At 48.2% G+C, this 27,991-nt stretch overlaps 1 protein-coding gene across 1 annotated transcript; it reads left to right on the top strand.

Annotated features, from left to right (window-relative positions):
- The first annotated feature begins 147 nt into the window (after positions 1-147).
- SLC17A9 (solute carrier family 17 member 9) lies at positions 148-27,928 on the top strand. Its single transcript, XM_044455296.1, has 15 exons — positions 148-316; positions 539-706; positions 8,087-8,284; positions 9,113-9,252; positions 13,537-13,636; positions 14,642-14,772; positions 16,685-16,781; positions 17,772-17,868; positions 21,146-21,233; positions 22,396-22,430; positions 22,906-23,021; positions 24,209-24,264; positions 25,415-25,444; positions 26,062-26,262; positions 26,603-27,928. The coding sequence occupies exons 2-14, from the start codon at positions 543-545 to the stop codon at positions 26,223-26,225; spliced, it is 1,416 nt and encodes a 471-aa protein (XP_044311231.1). The 5' UTR covers positions 148-316; positions 539-542; the 3' UTR covers positions 26,226-26,262; positions 26,603-27,928.
- The last annotated feature ends 63 nt before the right edge of the window (positions 27,929-27,991 follow it).

Below are 27,991 nucleotides of genomic sequence, written 5' to 3'. Positions count from 1 at the left end.
AGTTTCCCTCTCTCTTTCAAACGCCCCTGCAGCGGACTCGCACTGGCGCGGCTGAGACGCGAGACTTCCTGGAAAGAGACCCAAACAGGAAGAGACGCTGAAAAAAGTGACACGTGGACTTGGGTTTATTGCAAAGAGAGAGAGAGAAAATTCCCACCCGAGTTGCAGATCGCTCCGCCGGATCCAGCCGCGGGCCGGTTGATGTTGCGGCGTGCGCGATTAAATGTTGCTGGGCGACGAGGCTTGGGTCCTTGAGCTGTGCGGCTTCCCGGCTTCGCCTCTGCCTTGGATACCCAGAGACGTCTCAGAGAAGGAGGTAGTCAGCGAGGCAGCTAGCCCGGGGTGGGAAGATATCACCCAGCGTTTCAGCATCTCTCGTCCCCTTCTGCCCCATTCCTTTGCCCCACCGCCTCGGGGACCTCCAGACCTCTGGGGACAATCTCACTTCCTCGTAGATGTGGCTGCATGGCACAGCCGGTGCGCTGGAGAGCGTCACCCTTTTCTTGTTAATTTCTGTTATTTTATTTTTAACTGCAAGTTGAATGGCCTTGAGTGTCGGCAGAAATGGAGTGCAGGTGAATGGGCCTGTGCGGCTCTCCCTCTACCACCCAAAGCATCAGAAACTCCAGCCTGCAAGAGGCTCGCATCCTCAGCATCATGATGAAGGCATGAAAAAAGACGGAGTAGCCGATTCCTTTTGGTCCAGGTGAGACCCTGTGGCTTCCATGGCGGGTGGGGGGTGTGTGTGTGTGTGTGTGTGTGTGTCCTTCAGCTAACTTGGGAAGCCAAACTTTCAAATCAGATGCACTTGTTTTAGTAACTCTTTGGCATGGTGGACTGAAAAGCTGGCTTCCTGCTTTCTCCCCCTTGGGTTGCTTTCCCATTTGTTCTGTTTGGGACTTTTCCAACTCCTTCTCCCCCTTCCGTGACTGGCTGGTCAGTATTATTTGATGAAATGTTAGATCAGCTACCAGCAATGTTGTGAATAGCCTTGAGTCTTAATGATGGAGGGTGTTGATCCGTGGCAGAAAATGATGGAGTTGCTTGTGACCTTTCCAGGACTGACGCAGTTCTTGCACTGCAAGGTTTTATGAGCTAGAACAAAAGTGATCTGATGACTGCATGGAGGATTAGCAAAAGATTGGCAAGGATTCCTGACTCTCCACAGCGGCAGCAACAGAGTCCCTTCTCACCACATTATGTGAAAGGAAAGTTTGGGATAGGCAGAAACGTAGAAGGATCTGTAGGTTCACTTCTGCTGCTCAACACAAGTTCCTGGGCTCAGAATTCTCACTGGATCTCTTTTGCCCCCAGGATCCAGTTAGCAGATCTGGGGAATGCAGATACTGGGAAGTAGATTCTGCACGTGTGAATTCGGCTGTGGTGGAATGTATGCATGAACTTGCATGAAACCTAGCTATCTCCCTTGGCAGATACTCATGTGAATATGCTGGGAAAAGCAGCTGAATAGCTGGGGAAAAACTGAAAATGAGGGCAAAATGAGCAGATAATGTGTGTGTTTCTGTATTTACCCCAACCATACAGGAGGTAAAAATGTCTATACACATTAGCAGTATTTAGTGATAATGTTATCTTCTGAGCGCTGTTGATTTAACACCAGGAGATAAGTCACTTCCCTCAATGAAACACTAATGAATGAAGTCAAAGTGGCTGATAAAATCTACTCCAGCAATTTCATGCTGGAGTCCCTCTTTGAAGTAGATGAAGAACAACAATTTTCCACTCAGCAGGTAGGGAAATACCTCCGTTTCTTGGGAGGTTGGATTCTCCTGCTGGGGCATAGATGTTGCCATTTTTGATGCTAGGTTTGTTTGTAAATACTGCCCTGTGTGTCCTGTCTTTGTAGCAAAAAGTCATGCTTGATGGGGGATAGCCTATATCCCACATAGCCATTGTCTGGGAATGTTGGGAATTGTAGTCCCCCTGATCTGGAGGTCACCAGGTTCCGGAAAGCTGGCCTGGGCCTTGGATTTCTCTCTGTTTTCTGACCTGTCATTTCTGTTTTGCAGCTGTTTTGGATTAGGAACCCATCTATAAGGTAGGACAGCAACGAGACCCAAGGCCTGTGACGAAGTATAGTGAGGCAGGAACAAAACATCAAAATTAGAAAGAGACAATGCCAGCCTGGCAAAACTTGGGTCATTTTTCTTCCCCATGAAATGTGCTACTTGTGGTTCAGTTTGTAAACGGGTATTCCTGTTCAGTCTGGATACCTTCCTTACCCTATTTTACAAACAGAGAGGTCTTTTTAAAGGCTATAATTAAAAGGAGAAAGCTGGCTTTGCCACCCAAAATGTTCCCCCTCCCCACACGACACATACACACACACACACACACACAGAGTGTACTATTTTCCAAGCAGTTTATTCACACCACTTTTATCGGGTCCTTTCCACAAGCACTGGGTTTCTTTTGGCAAAAACTTGCTTGCTTGGCAAAGGTAGGCCTGAGACCCAAGTGAAAGCAGTTAAAGCTGTAATTTTGGCTGGCGACCCGGGTGCCGCATTCCGTCGGTGTAAGTGTGTCTGTGTTGTGTCTGGTTTGTGTGTTTGTGTCAGACAAACGCACACACACCCTAGCAGAGTTCAGCAAATGAGTGGCATTTTTAGCCAGAGGGTTCTCCAGGCCTGGAGAGCAGCAGTGGAGACACACACAGGCAAAAACACACACACATGGAAATGAAGGGGCACAAGGAATCAGCTAAATTCACCCCGCTCACCCATTCATCCAACAGAAGTGCTCCATTGGATCAGAAGCCCTTCTATATGATGGAGGCAAATTCTGATTTCAGCCTCATATCAGCAGACTTGGTCAGGACTGGAAAAATGAACAGTCTTGAAAAGCGTTCAAGCCAGAGAATTTTCTGAAAGCATTAGGAAATTTACACTACAAATGTGTATCTATTTTGTTCCATTTTACCAGTCCTGGCTTCTGCTAAAGAGCATAAAAATAATAGTTTGAAGAGGTACTGAATGTCTTTTATTTTATTGTAAAGATGAAGGGGGAATAATCTTTACTTTTGTGTAAATATCTCTCAGGTGAATGGCTAACAGAGATGGGCAGAAAATAGATCTTAGGATGTTTAGGATTTCAGCTTCTAGAAGCTTCTGACAGCATGGCCAGGCATCAGGAATGCCAGGAGGTACAATCTGAAACAACTGGAGGTCTGTATTCTGCCATCCCCGAGACAGTTTAATTTCTATTGTTTTATAGGATTCTATTTATTTATGGTTGTGAGCCGCCCCGAGGCTTCGGTGAATGGGGCGGCATAGAAGTTCCCTAAATAAATAAATAAATAAATAAATAAACTAATTAATTAATTAATTAATTAATTAATTAATTAAATTAAATAAATAAATTAAATTAAAATAAAATAAAATAAAATAAAATAAAATAAAATAAAATAGTATTTCTCGTTCACATTTTGAGGTCCAGTGTGGTGTAGGGGCTAGTGTTGGCCTAGAATGTGGAAGATCTGGGTTCTGGTCTCCAATCAACCATGGAGCTCACTGGATGACTTTGGTCCAGTCATGGACTCTCATCCCAGCCTACCTCACAGGGTTGTTGTTGTGAGGATAAAATGGGAAGGAGGAGAACTGTATAAGTTGTCTTTGCCTCCCTGTAAGCAGAAGAAAGGCAGAATATGAATGTAATGCAATAATTAATAAAAATCTTAGTTTTCCTGTGCCATATTGAGAAGGGATAATGACTGCTAACCCAGTTGTAAAGTGGCAGTATAGCAAGGACCTTCTCTTATTTTTGGATGCTTTAGCACTTCATATATATATTAAGGATTTGTCTTTAGCATCGGTAATATGGAATATTCTTGCATTGTTACTTCCTGCCCACATACTTGGATTGGTGTGCATTGCCAATCTATATTTTTAAAGTCTCCTAGGAAAAGGAATAAGTTCAGTGTGAAAATAGTCAAAACCTGAGGTGCAAATAGGCATATACATGGATGAATTGGTCCAATAAAAGCTATCCTCTTACTTACATTTAGTATCTCATTTTCTGAATCCAGTTTTCTGGCACTCTCTTACTTTCTTGATCAGCTGGAAAACTGGACATTTTTGCTGAAGTTTTTTCCCCAACTCTGCTGTGCTGTTGCTGACGGGGACGGGGCGTTATGCTCACATGACTCCAGTCCTCCATCAGCTTCACTGGCTTCCCATTGAAGCCCGGGCCCAATTCAAGGTGTTGATTATGACCTACAAAGCCCTAAACGGCTTGGGTCCTGGCTACCTGAACGAGCGCTTACGTCCATATATGCCCGACCGCCCTTTGAGATCTGCGGGAGAGGCCCTTCTCTGGGAACCCTCCATGAAAGAAATTAGGAGAGTAAGTACCCGGAGGAGGGCTTTCTCTGCGGTGGCGCCCAACCTATGGAATTCACTCCCCAAAGAGGTCCGCCTGGCACCGTCGTTACTGGTTTTTCGGTGCCAGGTAAAGACCTTTTTATTTAAACATCATTTCAATTGTTAAAACATATGATCTGGCCTGGGCAACTTCTTCTTCCTTCTCTTTCTCCTCCTATATTTTTATTTTATACTGATAATTTTAATTTTGTATTTGTAAATCAATGTATTTTTTTGTATTTTTATATTTAATGGTAATTTATTATGTACTATTGTATTTCAATGTATTTTATCATGTTGTAAGCCGCCCCGAGGTTTCGGCAAGGGGCGGCATAGAAATGTAATTAATAATAATAATAATAATAATAATAATAATAATAATAATGGCACACACACCTGTCTGAATCAGATCTTGGAAGTGTGGCTAAGAATGAATGACAGTTCATAACAGTAGAGAAGAAGCTGTATCAGTCACTCTCCCTGCCTTTCACACACACACACACACACACACACACACTGAAATAGTGCTTTTGTCAGCGTAGCAGATTTTTTGTTACTTGCACTGAAGTCATATTCATCTTTAGGCTGAGTCTGAAAGATGCCAGGGATCATTTGAGTGTGTGGCCAGGACTTGGTTAATAATTCTCAGGACAGGATTTTTCTGTGTGTGATTAGTTAATTGTTAACATGTATTTGTGTTTGTGAAGGTGGGAAGATGCTCTTACAAACAGTGCAGAGTCCATCCCAGCACCTTGAGGGCTGAGATCCAGCAATATTTATGGCAGGATGTAGAATGACTTCCGGCTGAGTCCCAAATTCTGCTTTGAACAAAATCTCAGGGACTGCAGCCCTGTGGGCAAAGCTGAAGGCGAAAGGGGTGGGGTTAAAGGCAAAGAGGTGGGGCCACAGATACCTGCATATGTTCCTTTATGCCTCTTTTTGCTGGCAACCAAGATTTAGGAGATGCAAATTTGCAAACAGATTTTAGAATCAGTGGAGCGGGGCACGTGAAGAAGCTGAGAAAGCACCAAATGAAAGGGGAAAGAGGGTGGGGCCAGAAGAAGGGGGTCCGGACTTCTGGTGAGATAGACCTGAGTGGCTGAATTTGTCTTTGAAGTTCAGTGCTCTTGATTTATGGAGTGACCTTCTCTCCTAAGGAAAAGAACAGTGCATTGGTTCATAGAAAATATCCACAGGAATGACCACAGTGGAGAACTTGTGGCCCTCCCAGATACTGTCAGACTTCAACTCCCAGCAGCCCTGGCTAGTTTCGTTGTGATCTCTTAGTGGTCTGGGAATTAGTTGGATTGTGTGTTCTTTGCACCACCCCATTTGCCCTACAAAGAAAAGCTCTTTTCTCCTCTCCACGGAGATCCTTGCTTTCACCTCCATGACAAAGGGGTGGGAGCAATGGACTAAAGGGCCAGACTGAATGAGAAAATCTTTCCTTTTATCTGGCCTGGAGGCTGAAGGTTCTGCTCCTGGATATGGAAGATTCATACCCTGTTTCTGGTCCAAGTGATCCTCTTTCAGCATATTGTGAAAGTGCTTGCGCATTAGACTTGTGCAACAGGTTGTACAAATATTACACGGACTTTCTTGCATAAATGTAACTTTGGTTGGATTCTTTTCTTGTGCAGATTTCAGCACCTAGTTTCAGTTGGCAAGATAGCACCTGTGCTTATTGGAATAATACAGTTGGATCTATGTGTAAGAACTGTTTTTCTTGAGATTTAGGACCTGTGGTCTGGGATGGAGTAAGTCCCCATTAAAAACAAATGGGGCTACTCAGAGAGTTGAGTGGAATGCCTCTAGCCCTGCAGGGTTTCTCAGTGGGGAACTCAGGGTTTGAAGAAGGACCTCAAACGCTGAAAATGAAATTGATCTTGGATAATTTGTTCAAAAATAGCCGATGCAATATGGGGTTTGGCTATACGAGTTTAATGCTTCCCAGTTAAAAATGTTGGAACGCTTATCTCTTGGGTCTGCAGAAGAAAGACAGAGCTTTCTTCCTTCTGTCTCATGTGAAGGCTTGGGAGTCATGCTAAGAAATTGTCAGCATGCTAATCCTTCCACAGCTGGGTCAATTGTGCCAGCTCCGTTCAGAATGACAGGTGAATGGCAGGTCTTTTGAAGGTCTTTGACACTGTGCGGAACTGCTCTGGAACAGGAGACCAGTCAGACTCGCTCAGGCCCTGGAGGGAAGCTGCCAAGTCTGTGCCAGCCGCATTATGTCATCTGGTTCTAACGGGGTGTAACAAGTGCGGGGTGTGTGATAGCTGTGCTAGCATGGAGCTAGCAGGAGCAGTGGCAAGGAATCAAGCTGTAACTCGGACAGCTCCTGGTTCAAATCTCCCCTCTGCGTGCCCTCGGCTTCTGCGCTTCATCTGCAGCTGAGGATGATGCTGATGTTCCCGTAGGTGTGATGGATGCCTGGGAAGCGTTTCAAGCATCAAAATGCACACTGAGCCTGCTAAGCTAGTCTCCTTATCAATCTACCTGGTGATTAAGACCTGCAAGAAAGGCTTTGATCAGGGTCTTCTTGGCTTGTTCTTTAATATTCATCCCTTTGCCTTGATATTCACTCATCTCCCAATAGCCAGTGCAGATTGGGCAGCTCAGAAGAACTGCAACCTGCAAATACAAGAGAATGCTGACATTGTGGCTGGGTTCACATGGAACGTTGCAGCTGTGGCTTGTTAACTATTCTGGCTGGGTCCACACAACATGACAAGCCATCCCTGGTGTATTAGCCCGATTGGCATAGGGAACCCAGTCTGTATAAAATGGGTAACGTACAGAATTTAAATGCAATTTAGGCTGCTAGATACTGGGACTTGATAAAAGCAACTGATAGAAATGGCCAATCAAATGCCCGCAGGAAGAGGTAAGTCTTCACCTGGCCCTGAAAAGATGGCAAACCTCAGCAAGGAGGTCATTCTGCAGCTGGGGGACTCCCGCCAAGAACGTCTTGTTGCCATCCTTCAGGCCTCCCTCCCAAGAGGGTCTCCAGTGTTGATCAAAGGACTGAATGCATGGTCAGAAGAAGTGCACCATCAGATGTCATAAACTTTTCTTCTGTGTTGGAATTCAGGGTAGTGTACCTGCCCTCCTAGATTACCCCGGTTACAGGTACCTGCCAGACATAGCCCCGATTAACCTCAGCAAGGAAGACGAGCGACAGTCCTTCAGAATATGGCCGGTTATGAAAGGGAGTGGTCCAGACAGAGTTTTAAATAGTAGATCCAGCTTGCCCTCCAACTGTCCAGATTTCCTGCCTTTCAAGGTTTCAGACATAGGTAGAGGGGGTCTGTTTATTTGTTGTGCTCTGTTTGTGTGGCCACTTTTACATGACTCACCCAAATGTTTCTTCTAATCAGAACTTCATATGATTTATTCTATGGTTCAACTGCACGGCTGTGCAGGTTGGTACTGGATGCACACCACTTTGAGAAGCACAGTTTTCATTTATTTGCTTTAAATCCCACATTCCTTGCTCTTATGGCATTGTCCACATATTATCAAGACTTTTTTTTTTTGCAGTCTTAAGGACTAGAAACTTGCTCTGTTTTAAAAATAAAACACAAAAGCTGTGTTTTCTATACCTTATGCCAAATTCCATGCCTATATTATGTCATTTCTTCTTAAGGAGGCACACACATGCTCAAGTAAATATTCGACAACAAATATTCTTTTCATGTTTGCAGGCCTGAGTCTCGGATATGGACCTTGATGCTGCTACTTGGAACCTGCTTGCTGTACTGCGCACGGGTGACAATGCCCATCTGTGTAGTTGCCATGAGTGCTCACTTTGACTGGGACAAGAAACAGTCTGGCATTGTGCTGAGTAGCTTTTTCTGGGGCTATTGCTTAACGCAAATTCTTGGAGGGCACCTGAGTGACCGGTATGGACAATGCTGAATTTTACTGTATTATCTCTCTCGTGCTGATGTCAATATTCACAACTATTCAGAATTCTCCAGCATTTTTTGTTTCATCACTCAAAATTTTGACTAGTATCTGGATGAGTTTGCATCTTGAATGTGAAAGCTGACTTCTGAACTTGAGCGTTCTCAGTTTTACCAGCATGCAATACTGCAGAGGAGAATTGCTAGGCATAAATTAATTTTCAGCTCTGCACTGCTCAGTTCTGTTGACAGTTGCTGCCTGTGGAACTGCTGGAATCCAAGGGTAGATTTGTTGAAACCTCTTGAAGAGAGAAATGTGGCGAGCTTGTATTTCACAAAGTGAATCAATCAAGCCTTCTTTGTTCCCCAAATGAAAATGGTACTAAGAGTTAGGATGGCTTAGAATAAACATGACATCTAATTATTTAAAAAACACAAAACATGGCTATAAAATAAATACACAGGACTAACCAAATTAAAACCCTATTCTGTAACAGACCAGTTTTTATGCCAAATGTCCCCTTGATTCCAAGTGACTTTGCCTGCTGGTGGAAGGACAACACAGAGAGGCCGACCTGGCCTGACCCAACAGGGAGTTCCAGAGCCTGCAAGAGGCCTCCGGGAAGGAGTGGCCTCCAGATGGGCATCTCATGGCCATGAAGCAGATGGAAGGGCTTGCCCAGGAGATCTTAAAGTCTCAGGCACATGGTACCTATGTGCTGCATTCGAGTCCCTCTTGGAGCATTCTCTCCTTCACTAACACATCCTCTTCAGCTGCAGAGAGCATCTCTGCAGCCGATATCTTGATTCTCCTCTGTCTTCCAGGATAGGAGGAGAGAAAGTCCTGCTCTTCTCCGCATCTGCCTGGGGGTCCATCACTGCCATCTCCCCTCTGCTCATCTATCCTGGGTCTGCTCACCTGGTTCTCATGACCATCTCCCGGTTCCTAATGGGGCTCTTGCAAGGTAAGGAGATCTGCTTCTGAGAGGAGGCAGGAAACGGGGACAGTGGTGGGGCTGTAGTCCATTCATGCCTGTGAAAGATTCCTCAGTGCCCTTAGTAGCTGCGATGCTCAGAGGAGGCAATTGCACAGCGCTGGTACAAGATTCCCTCTTGAACCTGTTAAAATCAACGTGTACTCCGAGATTCAGAATCAGGATGAGCAAGATATCAGCAGTGAAGACTGACAATGTTTTCATGCTGAATCCTTTTTATAAAGACAGTGACTGATTCTGGACAACTCAAGGGCTGCATATGGGATGAATGTGGGTTGCCCTAGAACTGCAGGTTGCTCATGAAATGTGAGTTACCGTGTTATTGAAACCCAACCAAGATAAACTATGTTGAAGAAGCCGCAGTGCACAAAAGCAATTCAGGGGTTGTTCATGGTGGACGAGCCGAGACTTGTTAGTTCAGACATTTCCGGGCAACACGATCGCCTATATTTCAGCAACGATCCATCCTCGACCCTTGAGTGGAGGTTAAGGTGCTGTCTCAACCCAGCCCATGGGGGCTGGACCCCATGGGGGGTCCAGAGCTGCACCAGTAGAACTCCGCCCCTCCCACTGCCACCCCTGGCATCACATCCTGGTCTTCCTTGGGATCTCCCAACTCCCGGGGGAGGGGCATTTCCAGGGAAGCGGGGGGGGGGGCAGGAAAGTCTTGCTGTGGAAAGAGTCCTCTGCAGAGGCCAACCCAGAGGTCCTCAGACTTTTTGAACAGGGGGCCAGTGGAAGGGCTGCAGGCCGGTGAGGTTGGGGTGCTTGGGGGTGTGGGCCAGCGAGGTGGCATCGGGCATGCGGGGCGGTGGCTCGCTCAGAGATCTCCCAGTGAGTCCAAAACCACCTCCGAGCGGGCGGGCGGGCGAGCGAGCGAGCCACCACCTCCCTGCTCGTGCAGCAAACGTGCACGCGGGAACGGCGGTGTGGACCGGATGGATGGCCACGGCGGGCTGGATCCATCCCACGGGCCGCAGTTTGAGGACCCGTGGTCCAGCCCATTTTAAAAAGGGCAGGGTGGGTGGTACTCCATGCCCCTGTGGCCACAAGCCTCAAGTGACACGGGTGGCTTTAGGAGAGTCCCCAAGGGCTGAGTGCAGGCCGATCGCCTTCCATCCAGCCAGAAGAAGCACCCACTAACAGCGTCCTGATGGTGCCTGGGATGAGTTTTGTGCCAAACCCAGCCTGACCCCCGGCTGCAATGGATCCGGTCGCCAGGCTCACCTGAGAGGGCCTGGAGCTGGTTGGGCAGCACCCACTCGGGGGCCCCCCCAGAGCAGGGGTATTTGCCACCAGCCAAGAGTTGCCAAGCTCTCCTGGGTTCAGGCAGGGCTTCCCCAGCAGCGGTCCCCCTGCTGCACCTTCCAGGTGGCCTGGCATCATTCCCTCTGGCAAGGAGGCATTCATCTCCTCCGTGGCCCAGCTGAATGTTTCCTCCTCGCTAGTTTGTACAAGGCGAGGGCGGTGGGTGCACAGGGCTCCAGGAAGGATATGTTTGCACATAGCAAAACATTGCCCAAGCGCCTTGTCAACATTCTTGGGTTGTACCTACTGAAACTCATCCAGGAAACCTGATCGGGCAGTCCTTTGGCCACTTGCCTGAGTCTGCACGGTTGGAGTCCAGGTTCTCGGGGATGCAAGCAATTTTAGTAAATACGTGGTGGTGGGCCTCAGGTCAGCATGGAATAGATCCCAGACGATGTCAAAAAGTTCCACTGGGCCACAGAGGGGAGACAGAACAGAGTTGTTTCTCTGCTGTCTTAGCTGCCCATAAATACACCGGACTGTATGCTTTTAACAGAGCTTGAAGGCATCTGCTGGGACATTTTGTCTCCATCTGCACTTGAGCTTGGAAAGATCATGTCAGCTGCCCTCCCCTCTGTGTGTTTTTTCTAAGTGGGGCAGATGCAAGTGGACTAACAACAGATGATTAAAAACACCAAGTCCAGACAGCAGAATAGGAGAAAGACAGGAAGCCATTCAAACCATTAAATGTCCTCCAGCAATCAGATAATTCAGTGCAGCGAGCTGAAACAGGATCAGCCAATTAGTGTCATCCAGCTTCCTCAGGCCCTTTGAAACGAGAGCATTTAGCCATCTAGGCAAGCTCCAGGGAGGCACAGACAGCCAGAGCCTGAGCACTGAAAACGCACCCTCCTGGGCTACGCAGGAGGACCTCTGGTGTGGTCTTGGCAGACTCGTGCAGAAGAAACCAGCGCTGCTCCCAGGCTTTGATGAGCTGTAAAGCTGAGCACAAGCGCTTTGCATTTTGCTCAGAAATAAGTTGGGGTGAGTGAATGGACGGCCAAAGCAGTGCTGGGGGTGGGGTGGGGGGCTTCTTCCAGCCCTGGAGCCAAATTTAAATTCAGAGAAGCTCTTGGGGGCGGCATTCTTGGGGTGGATGGGGCTGCAGCAAAAGGGGAGGGGCCAAATACCAAAACTTCCAGTTGCTTTTCCCTTCATGGTCTTACTGCTGGTGACTAAGCTTTAGAAGAGGCATCACACCCAGTGCATCAGGGTCCAGGGCTGGGATGTGGGCAGCCAGAGATAAGGCAAGGCGCAAGCAACAGAGGAACCAGGACCAAGGCAACAGAACTTCAGACAGGACAGAGTCCAAAAGCAGGAGTTAATGGGAAGTCCAAATCACAGTCATGGTACAGGTGGAGGTCAGGAACCAGAAGAGTGCATGAGGGCAGAACAAGGACCTGGTCAGGAACAAGGCAAGGGTCGAGAACCAGGAGCATCGGAAGAGTGCAGACACCTAGGGCAGGATAACAGGGCAGGCAGAATACACGACACAGCAAGGATCCCTCTGGATTAGCGGGCAGCATGTAAATTTATGAATGAATGAATCATACACAAGACAACAGGAGCCAGATGCTGCAAGGGCCAGGCAGGCAAGGTGCAGGACCTGCTCCACGGCTCGCAGGAAGCCCTGAGTTACAGAGGCAACACAGCAAGGCAGGGTAAGCAGGTGAGGCTAGATATAGGCCAGCCAAGGGGCAGGCGCTACAGCAAGGCAACGTGGAAAAGCAGGACCCAGGAGCAGGAAGAGGCAGGCAAGAGGCATGCAGAGCAGCAGACAGGCGAACCTGTGATGCTGAGGCAACATGACAAGATGCAGGAGCATGAACAGGAAGGGCCAGGCAGGATGCAGGCACAGCAGCAAACAGGAGGGCCTCTGCTGCAGAGGCAACATAGTAAGGCAGGAGACCCAGGTAGAGGCAGTCCAGCAAGGTACGGGCACTGCAAGAAGACCCATGCTGCTGAGGCCAGTTCTGGAGGGAAGAGCCGGCTCTTTTACAGTTCTTCTCCCAGAACTCCCAGCTGGTGCTTGCCAGTAGAACGAGAGCTCCAGCAATGCCTGCGATTGATCCTGTGAATACAGTGGTAGTTGTTCTGGTTCCAGAGCCAGCGCCAGAGCAGCCCAGATCCTGACACAGTGCGTGGTGGAGGGAGAATGCCATTATAACTGGGAAACCATCGAATGAACTGTGGTTGGAAGGGCAAGTGTGGGGCCTTGGAGGCGTCGAGGATGTGGTGGGCTGTGGGGAGTTGGGGTTGGCCCCGGGAGTGCTGCTTTCGGCTGCTTGGCTTAAGATTTCCCACTCCTGCAACAAAGGAGTCACAGGCCCAGTTAGCAGCCTGTCCGTTCTGTTCTGGTCCAGCTGTTGATTCCAGACACTTGCATCAGACTGGTCTAAGTGCGATGGAATGAAGACATGGTGTGCTATCCTGGCCAGATCTCCAGTCTTCAGAAATGGTAATAGGTGGCACTCCAGGTTCAGCAGGGTGAAGGCACCCCTGCCTGCAGTTGATCCCTGGTACCTCCAGGATCCAGGCCAAGTGCAGAAGCATCTCTGTATTGGGCTGGAGGGAGAGACCCCCCTCAGTCTTGGCCCACAGTGGCAGCCTGCCTGTTTAGGGTCATCTTAATTATAGGCACTTCAACAGTTTATATAGAAAGATATGGAGCCCTACCAGCATGTGCATGTTGTCCGCAATCCTGTTCTATCCGGAGTCTTGGCGGCTGCGTCGTCACAGAATGTTCACAACAGTCCAACTGCTGCAGGGAAAGCTGCTAACAAATGAATGCCGACCAACAATGCAATCTCTCTTTACAAGGTGTCCGTTTTCTCAAGAAAATCTTCAAAGATGATCTAAGTTAAAGAGGGGCTGTGTAGTGTCTGGAGGAACTGCCCCCAAACTTTTGTGAATTGTCACAGGATTCCTTTCTCTGTCCTTTATTAGGGGTTCACTTTCCTGCCCTGGCCAGCCTGCTTTCGCGGAAGGTGCGGGAGAGTGAAAGAGCATTCACGTATAGCACCATTGGAACAGGGTCTCAGTTTGGGTGAGTTTCCTGAGCAAACCGCAGGGATCGCGGGGGTGAAGAGACAGCTGCGGCTCCTGCGTCTTCCCTGCCCTTCATCAATCAGTCAGTCAATGCTCTGCCACTCCAGTCTTGTCTGGAACATAGATAATCAGTGTGAAATCACAGCATGGCTTTTGCCTGAGATCTTGGCTCCTCATTACCCTCTTCCTCCTCCCTTCAAGTGTTTCGTGATATCAAACGTATGGAGCCAGGCAGGTGAGGCACATCAGAGGTGGGGCACCTCCAGCTCTCGGGTCTAATCCGGCCTGTGGAGGCCTGGGCTCCTTCTGTGAGGCTCTCCCCATCCCTCCACAGTCCCCTCTCCAAGGCCTGGAGGCTACCAGAGACTTAGGAGCTGGAGAGATGTATTCCCCCGTTACTGAAGGAGCGCCTCTTCCCTTACATGCCCTCACACCCTTTAAGATCTGGGGAGAGGCTTTGCTCCGGGAGCCCTCTTTAAAGGAGAAAAAAAAAACAACTACCCAGAGCAGGGCCTTCTCTGCGGTGGCACCCAGATTATGGAATGCGCTCCCTGGAGAGAGGTGCACCTGGTGCTGAGTTTATATTCTTTTTGGTGCCAGGTCAAAACCTTTTTATTTAATCACTATTTTAAAAAATTAATATTTTAATTGTGTCGAACAGTCGCTTTGATTTTGTCCTTTTTGTAAATTTTTATTGAATTATGTTCTTTATACATGTGATTTGATTGTATTTCAATTTTATGGATTGTGAGCCATCCCGAGATGCCAAGGCATAAGGGACGGCATACAAAAGTTTTAAACAAACAAACAAGCAAACAAACAACAGATGGGAAGGGGGCAATGCATTTCCGGCAAGCGCACAGGCCAGCACCATTCCTGTAAGCTGGTGCACGTGAGGCTAGTGTGGACTGCCCAGGTCCATTTCCCTTCTTTAGTTTCGGTTCCCTGCTCAGCAATGGAAGGGCAAACAAATGACTCATGTTGACTCTCCCTCCCTTGGCAGGACACTGGTGATGGGGGCCGCCGGGTCTCTCCTCCTCGACTGGTACGGCTGGGAAAGCGTCTTCTACTTCTCAGGCGTGCTGACGTTGCTGTGGGTCTACTGCATGTACAAATACCTCCTGAATGAGAAAGGTAAATGGATATTTCCTTGCATTGCATTTCTGCCCTTCCTGTTCTGGACCTGGTGGTGCTCAGCATAATAACCTGAAATGCGCAATGCCTCTTGTCTCGCTATATTTGTATATGGAGGGAGGGAGGGAGGGGGGAGAGAGAGAGAGAGAAACTGTGTGTGTGTATCCTAATGAAACCTCCGTTTCATCATCATCACATGCATTGGGACCAGGATACCTGAAGGAATGTCTCCTTCTTTATATGCCCTCACCCCCCTTAAGATCAGCAAGGGAGGCCCTGCTCCGAGACCCCTCCCTGAAGGAGGTAAAAAGGGCATCTACTTGGAGCAGGGCCTTCTCTGCGGTGGTGCCCAGATTATGGAATGCTCTCCCTGGAGTGGTTCGCCTGGCTCTGGGCTTCTTCTCCTTTCGGCGCTAGGTCAAAACCTTTTTATTTAATCGGTATTTAAAAAATTAGTATTTAATGTAACAGTCATGTTTTATTGATTATATGTCATTTATGTTGTGAGCCGCCCTGAGGCTTCGGCGAATGGGGCGGCATAGAAATGTTTTAATAAATAAATAATATAAATATTGCTCAGATTGTTTTTAATGTATTTGATTTTATTGACTATTTTTAATGTATCTGATTTTGATTTATTGATTGTGAGTCGTCCTGAGATCCCTTGCATAAGGGACAGCACACAAAAGTTTTAATTAATTAATTAATTTGAAACTGTGTGGACAATCTGGATTTGAGTCAGTGGAATCCCTTGCAAGAGGAAGGGGCTTGCCAGTATGAACTGTGTATAAAAACTGTCTGTAACTTGCAAAGCACAACAATCATGATCCGGAACCAGATTTTATTGTTTATTTTATTTCTGTAAGGTGCAATGCTATGCAAGTTTAGATGGACAAATAGTTCTACAGCGCCCAGAATGCCTTGGTCAGCCAGGTAGATGGGGCATTCTGAGAGTTGTCGGCCTTTTTGGTCTGCCTAAAGTTGCGCAGTAATGCACCCTTAACAAACGTTAAACCACCCACCCATTTTATATTGGAGCTTTCCCACTGTGCAGATAATTAGAAGCAAGTTTGCTGACTTCTGGAATCTTTTTATTTTTTTACTGCTGGCCTTGTGGTGCTCGTTCTCACCAACGTAGAAAAATAGCAGACGGTGTCTGCCTTAGGATTTCTACCTGACATGCCTAGTTTCCTCAGTTCAGGGATATCTTGTATCCTTGTTTCTTTAAATGGAATCACGTAATTTAGGGAGCCATCCGGTGGGGTTGCCTGCAACCTCCTGGACTCCGAGGATGCTGGGCATCCCATGTGGAGCAGGCTTTGCCTCTGCATTCCTTCTGCAGGGTGGCTGATTTTTGTCTGGGGGAGAGGGGACTAGAAAGGAGGCTGAAGATACATCTAACCTTTGCTGTGTCCAGTCTCTTCCCCTCTCTGCCTCCCAGGACTCCTCCAAATTGCTTCTTTGGGGTCTCTCTTACAAACACAGAGAAGCAGTAGGATCTTTTGCTGACCTCAGATCTGTGAATCTGAAAAATCCTATGGCCCTTCAGATGCCATCTGGCAGACCTAGGGAGATTCTGCCCATCATGATAGCATAAATTGGTGCAACCCAGGCATAGATCGATTACCTCAGTGAGAACTACCCGTATGCTTTTTCCTCTTGGCATTTAACTTGAAGCTGGGGCTGTCCACCTATCTGCCTAACCTAGGGAGAAACGGGCTAGCTTTTGGTTTGCTTCTGGTAAATCATCCCTAACTAGCTTCTTAGGATTTAGGCTTGTAGGAATCGAGAGGTGAACGGAGCAGTGTCTGAAGGGCAGACCAGCCCGCCTAAGCAAATACAGACCGTGGCACATTCACATGTTATATTATCAACCATGACATGCAGGTATCTTGTTTCTCTTGTGCTCTAGAAATCATCCCCCCATTAGAAGACTTAATGCAGTGCCTCTCCTTATCCAAACAGACCAAAGTGCCTTGGAAACAAATATTTAGAAAGGCTCCAGTATGGTAAGTCCATTATTTATTCAACATTTTCCTGTGCCTTGCATTCATTCCAGCCCGTCTATGCGTGGATGTGTGTGTGTGTGTGTGTGTGTGTGTGCGCGCGCGCTGAGATGTTGTATATGCTGGATAAACACTATTATCCCACTATTATAATAACTATTATGTTATTGACTTTAAATTATTTTTTCTTGAGTTCATGGTGCTGATTATGGATTCTATTGGTTTTTCTGTTCTATTCATGATGATTTCTGTATTTCTAATTTGTGCTGGGACTGATCTTTGCAGTGGGAAGTGATGCATAAATGGAATTAGTCATAGTAGGAAAAATGATGGTGACAGAGCATTTCTCAGAAATGTTCCCCAGGGTACACACACTTCAGGCATGGAGGGGAGATTGGAACTGTGCCTGCTGCTTCTTGCTGCTGATGTTCATGCATCACCCTAAAGGGGAGCCCATGAATTCTCCCTCCATGTATTGATTCTGGAGATGGAGGGGAAGGTCCCAAAAGGACTTACCTTTATACGGCTTCCAGCTGCAGGTGCTTTCCTTTGCTTCTTTTTCAATCCTGACCACAGCTAGGGATCAGTTACCACTGTATCTTAAGACTTGGTGTTCCTTATGTTAAAAAAACCCCAAGTTTCTAGTCCTTATGAAGGCTAAGCTGCTTTTTGAATATAAAAATATAAGAACATATGCAAAGCCATGCTGGTGATGTCCTCTGGCATAGGTTACTTTAAAGGGAGGTGACAAGAATCCCCAGAAAATGGGGCGACCGTCCATATTATGACCGAATCCCCTTTTTGCCAGCCATGGCAGGGACTGTGGGTGGGATCGCCCACCAGAAATGCCTGTGCTCCGTCCTTGAGCTACTGGCCCTCTGGGGTTTCCACTTGCTTGGTGCGCTTGCAATGCTTTGTATGATGTTTGGACATACCCTGAGGACCGGCTGCACATGCGTACCTAACCATGCATTTTCCCATGTATATCACCAGGGCCGTGATCGTGGCTCAGCTGTGTGCAGCCAGCACCTTTTTTACCCTGCTTTCCTGGCTCCCGACTTTCTTCACAGAAACATTTCCCGATTCAAAAGTAAGCTGGCGCGCGTCTGACAAGGGGAAGCAAAAGGCAGCTCTCCACCCGGGGCTTAGATATGGCATCCTTCTCCCAGTAGAATTGCCAGGAGACCACTAGGCCATCCCGCCTGCCCCTTTGGACATACCTGGGCTCTCGTTTAAGGTGTAGATCTTTATTTACTGCTCTTTTAAACTGCCCAATAACTGAAGTCCTCTGGATGGAATACAATAACTTAAAAAGCATAAACATTAATGCAAGAGTAAAACCTGCACAAAATAAAGCAGAAAAACCACCCGCAGGCAATTGAATGGTTACAGGACCCACAAAGCACATTAAAATCAGCAGCAGCACCCAAAGTCATAGCCAAATGATCCTAAAATGCTAGAGGGAATAAAAAGGTTTTCCTCTGGCATGGAAAAGACGGGGCACATACCATTCCACAGGTGGGGTGCCCTCACCCAAAAGGCCCTGCCTCTTCTAGCCTGCTGTCGAGAGGTGCAGCCCGGTATGTAAACATTCCACACCTTCTAGAGCAATAAAACCAAAGTCCTTTAATGCTAATTGTCTACAAGATTTCAATTCTATAGATAAGTTCCCTAATAGGGGTCCTTGCTAAGCAGATGTCAGCCCTATAATGGCTCCTCTTCCTGAGCCCACATGGGATCATTCTCCCAAGACACAACTTTCCTCCCTCTTATGCAGCTGTTCAGGTCGGCGTAAAAGACGTCTGTTCTGGGCTCTTGAAAAATCCACGACACCGGACACCGATTGTGTCTTCTGTTTCTGGCTCAGGGAGATCAGCATCAGGGGGGAAGAGGCAGTTTGCTCTGCCTCCTCCTGAGCAGAACTTGCAGCTTCCTCTTTCTCATGACTCTCTGTCTCTGATAAAGGTCCAGTGCTGGGGCTCAGAGGAAGACGCAGCAGCTGGCTCGGCCGTCCCTGCGTTGGTTGTGGGGTCGACTCTTGGGCACTGGGTGCCAAGTGCAAGGTCTCCTCATGAGTCACTGTTTCTGTCGGGGCTTCATGCACGACACCTGCCTGGAGAAGGGTCTCGGACAGTGAGCGCCAATGTCCTGCTCAATCCCTTCAGAGGGGCTCTCAGGCAGCCTTCCTCGTGGGGGTAAAACTGCTCCTGCAACAGGGGAAAGATGGAGGAATGGGCTGGTCGGCAAACCATGTAGCAGGCAGAGCTTGCGCCAGGATGCATGGCTGCCCCCTGCAGGGGGGACCTGGGCCCTGCAGGCCAAGCGAATTTCCCCACAAGGCTCTGATGCCGCATCGCTCCAGGGAATGGACAGGAGGAGGTGCTTAGCCAGCACCAGATTAAAAGCTGTGCCTTCCTGCTGGGGGCTCAGCTTTGCAGCAGGTACGGCAGCTGAATGCACTCCTGCTGCTTTGAAAATGAACATTTCTAGGGGAAAATTCCACTTCTGGGGCAGCCCCTGCCACTTCTGGTTCTCAGTAGTACCCATTTAAAACTATGGGTTGCATTCAATGTTAGGCTGACATCAGTTCCTTTCATTTCAATGGGCCTACTAAGCAGGACAAAATTGTTGTAAACCGTTGATGTAAACCATTCTGAGACACTAGTAATGGGACAGCCTACTAAAGCTTTAAATAAAATTGCGTACCAAGCCTTTTGCCCTACACCCAGCCCTACCGCCTGCGAATTCTTTGGGTTTTGTTCTCCTTTGATTTTGGTTTCCTTAATCCCTCGTGTTGCAGGAATAGGTGGATCTTGGGAGAATGTTGTAAGCGGCCTTGCGTTCCTTGCAGAAGGAAGAAAGGCCAGCTATAAACGCAGTGTGATACCACTGAGAGCATGCTAAGAGAATGATCCAGAAAAACCTTAGACAGGCAGGCAGACAGACAGACAGACAGACAGACATAAAAATACTACTGCTGATAGTAGTAGTAATCCAATTGTAAGCGTAATAATAATAATTTATAATACCGAGATAATAATAACACCGAGACTTTGGTAATGGGATGGGCTACAATAGCTTTAAATAAATATAAATAAATAAATAATACACTTTATTGATCAATAATGGCAATCTCTTTAGAACACACTTGGTACTTGTACAAAATTATTTCCACACACGTGTATCCTACTATGCTGAGCTCATGAGGTCACTTGGCATCTCCTCCTAGACCAGAATTGGTTCCCAATTTCTTTTGCAAGAAAATATGCCTTACCCTTGCAGTTCCTTAACTGTTATTAATAAAACAGGAGGGGAGAGAGAGGGGGAGAGAGACTGGGCATGTGCATCTTTGGCTGGAAGCTCAGTGTGGTAAAGTTGCGCCACCTACTGACCAGACATGCACATGACAAATGAACTCGCCAAGCCTGGGAAGAGCCCTGCACGAGGCAGGATCTGACCCCTGGCCCATCTAGCTCAGTGCTCCGGACACTGTCTGGCAGCAGTGGCTGTGCAGGGTTTGGAGCACCCTTCTTCCCTAGCTCTGCCTGGAGAGGCCGGGAGAACCAGTTCGGGGCCTTCTGCATGGGGAGCACATGCCTGCCCCTTGCACAGGGGTGTTTCTCAGCACCTCCGGAATGGCCCCTGGAAAGCCTCTGCTCATACGCACTAGCAGTCTTTGGCTGGGTCTCCGTTTAATGGTAGACCCCCTGCTTTCCATGGAGAAGCCCCCAGATTCATTCCCCAACATCTCTAGCCGGGGCTCATCAAGACCCCTGCCTGAAACCCTACAGACCCGTTGCTGCCAGTCCGTGTTGGCAGTCCTGGTCTAGTTCACAAAGAGCTGCTTCCATGGTCCTTACCAGCCCGCCACCGTCCCGGGAGACCTGGTCAGGCCATCGCCTGGTCATAATCCCTAATTATGGAATGATCTCCCCGCCGAGGCCTCCCTGAGACCTGCATTGCCGCATTTTGGCACCAGGTGGAGACTGCCCTCTTCTCTTGGGCATCCGGTGGCATCTCAGGGTACTTAATGGCATGACGGGGCATTTACACCAACTCTTTTGAGTAGGGTTAGTTTATACTAAGACTGTTTGGCGCTATTGAATTGTTTTTTACGTTATATATTGGAAACATTCTGTGCCGTGTTTATTGTATCTGTGATCTGCATTTTTATAAACGGTTGTAAACCACCCAAACAATTTTGGCTATTGAAGTGGTAAAGAAATGATGACGAGGAGGAGGAGAGGAGGAGGAGGAAGAAATGGAGGAGGACAAGTACAATAGAAACACCGAAAACCATCGCGTGCCTCGTCAGCTGGTTCTCTCTAGGCCTTTGCTAGTGAAGCACCTTTTCTTTCCTCTTGCAGGGGTGGATATTTAATGTTGTTCCATGGCTGGTGGCGATCCCAATGAGCTTATTTGGCGGATTCCTTTCTGACCGATGCATCGATCATGGTAATTGGTTCTTTTAGTTCTCCACTCCCCTCTTCAGGTAGAAAGCTCACTGGTGCAACTCTTGTCCTGCTATGGAACAGGAGGGCAAAAGCTTTGCCTCTTACGTTCCGCTCGCTGTTCAGCTCTTCACCGCCTTGCCCTTATGGTCGGGACTGAACAGGAGAGATCAGGGAGAACCTGCTATCGCCGGAAAGTTGGTTCCTCTTCAGGGATGACGGACACTTAGAAGGAAAGAATTCTGAGCCCATGAATCTGCTATATGCCCGAACACCCCCTGAGATCTGTGGGAGAGGCCCTTCTCTGGGAACCCTCCGTGAAAGAAATTAGGAGGGTAGGTACTCGGAGGAGGGCTTTCTCTGCGGTGGTGCCCAATCTGTGGAATGTGCTCCCCAGAGAGGTCCGCCTGGCGCTGTCGTTATTTGTTTTCCGGCGCCAGGTGAAGACCTTTTTATTTAAACATCATTTTAATTGTTAACAATATTTACTTAGTTATCTGGCCAGGGCGACTTCTTTTCTTTTATAACTTCTTTTATATATTTTTTTATTTTATATTGTTAATTTTAATTTTACATTGTTATTTTTGTATTGTATTGTATTTTATTGTGTAGTAAGCCGCCCCGAGGCTTCGGCAAGGGGCGACATAGAAATGTTCAAATAAATATCTATCTATCTGTTTGGAGGCCCGGGCCTGAAGCTCATAGTCTGTCCACACAACACCTCACGCCTGGTTCTCCCAGGCTTTCAGCAGTGTGATTTAAAATGCAGGGTAGGCTGGAGAGTCACGCTTCATTTCTTTGGAAGGCCAGAACTGCAGATGGTTTGCCTGACACGGCTGGATTGCGATGGGTTAACTTACGATGAGCAGGGCTGCAGGGTGGGTGGGTATGATCGCTAGTTTAAATATGCAGCCAGGGTTTGGGGATGGTGGCGTGTTGTGCAAACCCAGCCATCGTAGGTTATTCAAGGGCTAAACCACACATGCATCATCCTTGATTAACGACCTCCCCATGAGCCACCCACGTCGTGCAAATCTACCTGTTTTGTTGCTGCCAGTCTACTTCAGATTACTTGGGTATCTGTGGATAGATCCAGGTCTCCCTTCTGCAAGTGCTGTGCAACCGCCTCTGTTAATCGCTGGCATTGACTGTCTGTTTTCTTTCAGGGTATAAAGCAATCACTATTCGTAAGTTTATGCAGGTGAGAGAAGAACTGAAATGTTATTTCAGGCTTGGGCCATGGGAATATGTCTCTGCATGAGGAGGAGTGTCTTTGCATGAGAACGAAGGCAGGGGCGGAGGGGGGCGGGGGTTTAGTACAAAGGAAGCCCAACACAGATTAGGAAGACCCTGTTGCAATCACTGTGTGGCCTGTGACTTATTTCTCCCTCTGGTCTGCCTTGTAAGACTGTTGTGAGGTTAAGAGCAGGGTGGTGATGGGCAGAGAATAAACTGTGTTGCCTCTCGTCCGTTCTTCGATGCTGTGGATGTTCGCGAGGCAGGACATCCCACAGAGCTCAATGGCACTTAGATCCAGGTACACCTCAGCTGGAGCGGCCAGATGGCATTCCTCTTCATTCAGAATCGGTGGGGTCATGCTCAGGTGATGCTGCTTTGCGCTCCGAAGACAGCCAGGCCTGCCCACCACCTCAGCTCATCTGTTCTCCTTCTCTAAGGTTGTTGGCTCAGGTGTCTCCAGTGTTTTTGCCTTGGGTATCGGCTATTCCTCCAGTTTTTGCCAAGCGGTTGTGCTTGCGTCGGCCTGCATCGGATTCCAGACCTTCAACCACAGGTAGGAGCACATGCTTTTCGCTGAATGCTTCCCGGGAATCCGCGAGTGGCGCAGGCAGCCGGTGTGGCTCGGCAGACAGATCTTGAGTGGGGAGGACTGACTTCAGATCGCTGCTTAGCCATGAATGTGTGTGCCTTACCAGGGAAGGGCATGATGCATTGAAGCTTGTTGCCACAGCTTGTCACCGCACCTCAAGAAAGATACGGGCAAGCTGGAAAGGGTTCACAGGAGAGCCACCAGGATGATCTGGGGACTGGAAACAAAGCCCTGGGAGGAGAGATGGCAAGAACTGGCCATGTTTAGCCTCGAGAAGAGAAGACCGAGGGGGAAGATGATACCCCTCTACAAGTACTTGAAATGCTGTCACAAAGAGGAGGGTCAGGATCTCTTCTCAATCATAGAAACATAGAAACAGAGCGAGTCAGAAGGGGTCTCCTGGGCCATCTAGTCTGACCCCTGGCTCCAGCCGGCTCCACTCACGACATGCCCACCATGTGCATGTCTCGCCTATACTTAAACACCCTCACTGATGGGGCCGCAACCACCTCTCATGGAAGCCCATTCCACACCCTCGGGGTCCTGACTGTCAGGAAGTGCTTCCTGGCATCTAAATGGAACCTGGGTTCCCTGAACTTTGCTCCGTTGGACACGTCCTGCCCTCCTCTGCAGGGGAGAACTGGCCTCTACCCACCTCCGTGTGACACCCCCTCTCATACCTGTGTGTCGCCAACAGATCCCCTCTGAGTCTCCTCCAGGCTGAAGAGACCCAGTTCCCTCAGCCTCGCCTCATACCCCATCATCCCAGAGTGCAGGACGTGGGACAATGGGTTCAAGTTACAGGAAGCCAGGCTCCTGCTGGATATCAGGAAGAACGTCCGGACTGTTAGGGCAGTACAGCAGTGGAACCAGTTCTCTAGGGAGGTGGTGGGCTCTCCCACATTCAAGACACAGCTGGACAGCCATCCAAGTGGGTTGGTTCGGCTGCTCATGCACTGATCAGGGGGTTGGACCTGAGGGCCTTTTTGCCCCTTTCCAACTCTACCATTCTATGACTTTATGAAAGTGCTCCTTCCGGTTAAGGTCACATTCTGCTAAAATGATACCCAGTTTTTCAGAAATTAACTAATTGCCAGCTTCCTTTCCTGGTCTTGGTCTTTATTCATGCTCTTGTTACTTTCTTCTAACAGTGGCATCTCCGTCAATATACAGGACTTGGCTCCATCATGTGCTGGCTTGCTCTTCGGTGAGATAAATTATTCCCTGCTTTTATATTCAGGCTGAGAAACAACCAGTTTAGGTAAACATGGAATGCCATGCCAAGACACATGGACCAGACTGAGCCTCCATGGTTTCCTTTATGTATCTGCACTATTTTTATTCTGCTCCTCAGCCAAAACCACTCCTGGTGTGGCTTATAAAACTTAATACTAAGACAGTTCTTGCCCTCAGCCTTACAGTTTAAAAGACGTGACAGAAGATGGGAAGAGGGGAGGGAGAAGGAGAAGAGCAACACTCAGGTGCCAGTTCTTAGTTTCAAACTTCTTAGACATTCCTTCTGGCAGGGAAGAGCAAAGCAGTGGCGCACGGTTAGAAAACTGGGCTTGGCGCTATAAGGGGACACCTGAACCATGTTCTCAGGGAGTGCAGACTCTGGTTTCCCCCATCAGCCGGAGAACCAAGGGCCACTGGGAGGCAAGACGCCATCCCATTTCCCCTTTGCCGTGACATTCTTCCTGGAATAGCCCCAAGCCCGGTTTTTTAATCATGGAGCTGACTCTTTATTATCTTCTGGACTAACCAGGACTAGTTCCACCTTTAACCGTTCTTTAGCAGAGAATCTGTGTGGAACAAGGATGGCAGAGTGGTTAAAGGGGATGAAGGAACAACGCTTCCTATCTGAGCATCTGCTCTCTGTGAGTCCCGTGCTGCTCTCTGAATGAGGCACACCGAAACCTGCAGTACATGAGATGTTTTGTGGGAGTTTGATGGGCTGCCTGAAGTGAGTGGTGTGGATTTGGAGGCCGACTGCTGAGCCTTATCCTCTTTCCTGTCACCTGACGGGAGGCACTTGAGCTGACGGGGTTAGAAGGGCGTGTGTGTTGGACTTGGAGCACCATCAGTGCCGGAGGTGGCCACAGGAGCCCAGGTAAAGAGAGGCCTTCAGGAAAGGTTTTCTGACAAGAAAAAAAGAAGGTGTCTTCTGCAAGAACTTGAGGGAGAAGTAGGTTGAGAGAAGGATGCAGAGAACCTGTTTGAGACAAAGTCCAGTATTTGGGAGAAGAGAAAATCATGCATGCGTTTGCGTAGAGAACTGGAAACAAAAGACTCAGGGAATTAAAGCCATTAGGTAATTTTTGGAGTCATGCATTGCCTTCCTTTTTCTGTCTCTACAGGTGTGGCGAATACAGGTGGAGCTTTATCAGGTAAATTATTACCTTATGGTGTAGTGAAACCAGTGCTTGCAAGATCACAGTTCTGGCACTTTTTGATTAGCCGGGATGTGGGCATCTTTTGCCACCAACCTTGGATTTCCCTGTTCCCTTGACATTTAGCTGCAGTTCTCACAGTAGCTGGGCAGTGGCCAGTGGGAAGGAGCTGGTTTTTCTCCACAAGGGTATATTGTGATGGCTTGGTTTTGCATGGGCAGTCAGGCTGCGTCTCATCTGACTAAAATATGGTGGGAAGCCATGGGTGCAGCTGTGGGCATTCCTCCCCAAACTACAGTTCCCAGCTTCTTTGGGCAGGGAGGCATAGCAGCCAAACGGGTGTCCATTGGATCCAAGGTGGTAGCATCGCTTTATACAAATGCAGACTTGCTTGGTTTTTCTGGAGCCGCAAACAAGAGGGAATCCAGCCATTCCCCAAACCTAGAGCCCTCTTCATGTGTTGGACTGCACCTCCCATAATCCTCAGTCAAGATGGAGCATGCTAATAGGGTGTGATGGTAAATGGTTTCCAGCAAATCTGAAAGGTAACCAAGGAGGAAGGCTGGAGTGTTGGTGTGGCACAGAGAAAGGTATCCCTTCCTTCCTGCATGCAGGCGTTGTGTGCGTGTACTTGGCTGGACACCTCATCGAAAGTACCGGTTCGTGGGTGCCTGTTTTCAAGCTCGTGGCTGTGGTGAATGCCCTTGGGCTCGGCACATTCCTGATCTTTGGCAAAGCAAAAAGAGTGGACGTGGACTCAGAGTACGTAGACCTCTAGGTCAGTCTCCGGCTCACATCAGACAAGTCCCCAAAAGGTATGAGAACTGAAATGCCAGACCCTAACCTGGATGCGGAAATAATTCCATGGGTGGCAGGATGAAGGAAATCCACTTGTTGACTATTGATGTAAAACCTTTTAGGCTGTCTCTTCTTGTAGTCTCAGGACGGTTTAACAGCAAGACTGTAAAATAAAATAAAATAAAATAAAATAAAATAAAATAAAGCACATCATCCTAGCTCTGTGGGTACCTCCTGGCCTGATAAAACTCCCATTTTGTTGGTGTGACATACCAGCTATTTGACTGCTGACCAGCAAGAAATTGTTCCAAGAAGTGAGCTGTACTGTTGGCTGACTTTGGCTCCATCTTTTTGCAGGGACGATGTTCTTGACGTTTCAAAGAAACACCCCAACGCTTACGCCAGCAGAGCTGGCTCCTTGGTACCTTATTTGGAAGCAGGAATAGCCTGCCGACGGAGGACAGACCCAACTGTAAGAAATAAGGCGGCTTGGGTGACCTGCCCTCACACTCATGCAAGGACTGATACAGCAGACGCACCAGCATTTAGAAAGAGCAGATCCACAGAGGCCCCCTGGGAGACTTCGGGAGCCAGGAGAGCATCGAAGCCCCATGCTTCCCTCCACGCCTGCCGGGCAAGATAGCCTGATGAGCCTTCACCAGCCTGCCTGGGTCTTATTGGAGGAAGCCGCCTCTTCCCAGCCAAAATCAAAGCTCACATGCAAGATGGTTTGGAATTAAGCAAGCGAAGTGCACCCTGCGCTGTGAGAACTGAAGGAAAACCCCTCTCCTCAGCGCGCTCCTTTCCAAAATCTCCAGGACTGTGGTTTTCTGTCTTTCACCAGTGCTTAAATTCACAGAGTGGTAAAAGAGCCACTCGCGGCCTTTCACCCACCCTCTCGTGCCTTAGCCATTGTTGGAACGAGGAAGAGCGAGACATACAAAAGAAGTCATTTGAAAGATAAGCTTTCTCAGGATAAAGGCCTCTCTCTCTGTTACAGGAGCCAGGAGAGGGAGGCATTCTATTGACTGCCTGGAGATGCACTTAAATAGCCTTGATTTTGAAGCTGAGGCTGAAGTCCTTGTGACTGCTCCCTTTGAATGTTCCAGGATCCAGCAGAGGAGGCACCTTTGAGTGCTCAGGGAGGGACAGATCCAAACCAAGTCTTAATGAAAAATTTGCAGACACTCCAAGCCTAGCTGTGCCCCTTTCCCATGGTAGCACCTGGTGTAACGCTGTGCCTTGCATCCCACCAGCTCAGCTTTCCCCGGTCTTTACCCCGACAATCAGCGACGTGGAGTGGGAGTGGAGGAACAAAACCTCAGGGTTTTCTGGGCACAGAGATGTTGCTCTAGAGCTTAGACCAGAAGAGCAACTGCCAAAAGTTCATTCTCAAGTTCCATTTGACCTAAAGTGTGTTCCCATGTTGAACTCATTGAATGTTTCTTTGCACTGATCCCAGTGGCAGCCACTGAGTTAATGCACCTCGTTTGCTCCCTGTCTGTAACTGTGACATTTTTGTTGACAAATTCGGTGTTTGGATGCACGCGGTTCATACTGGGTGTGTCTTTTAGGGTAGCTCTTTTTGGATTTTGGCCTTTAAAAAGAGAAGAGCAAAAAAGACAACCGGCAGCCAGCTCCTTGCTGAGCCTTGTCTGTCAGATAATAAAGATGACAAAATGAGGCAATCTGTTACCTTTTTTAAATCAGGGAGTTCAGTGCTAAAGCATAAGAAGGGCTCTGCTG

This window comes from Varanus komodoensis, unplaced genomic scaffold, assembly GCF_004798865.1.
Source record: "Varanus komodoensis strain SLA01 unplaced genomic scaffold, ASM479886v1 scaffold8, whole genome shotgun sequence".
Classification (NCBI taxonomy): Eukaryota; Metazoa; Chordata; class Lepidosauria; order Squamata; family Varanidae; genus Varanus; species Varanus komodoensis.
This window is presented reverse-complemented; position numbering and strand designations above follow the sequence as displayed.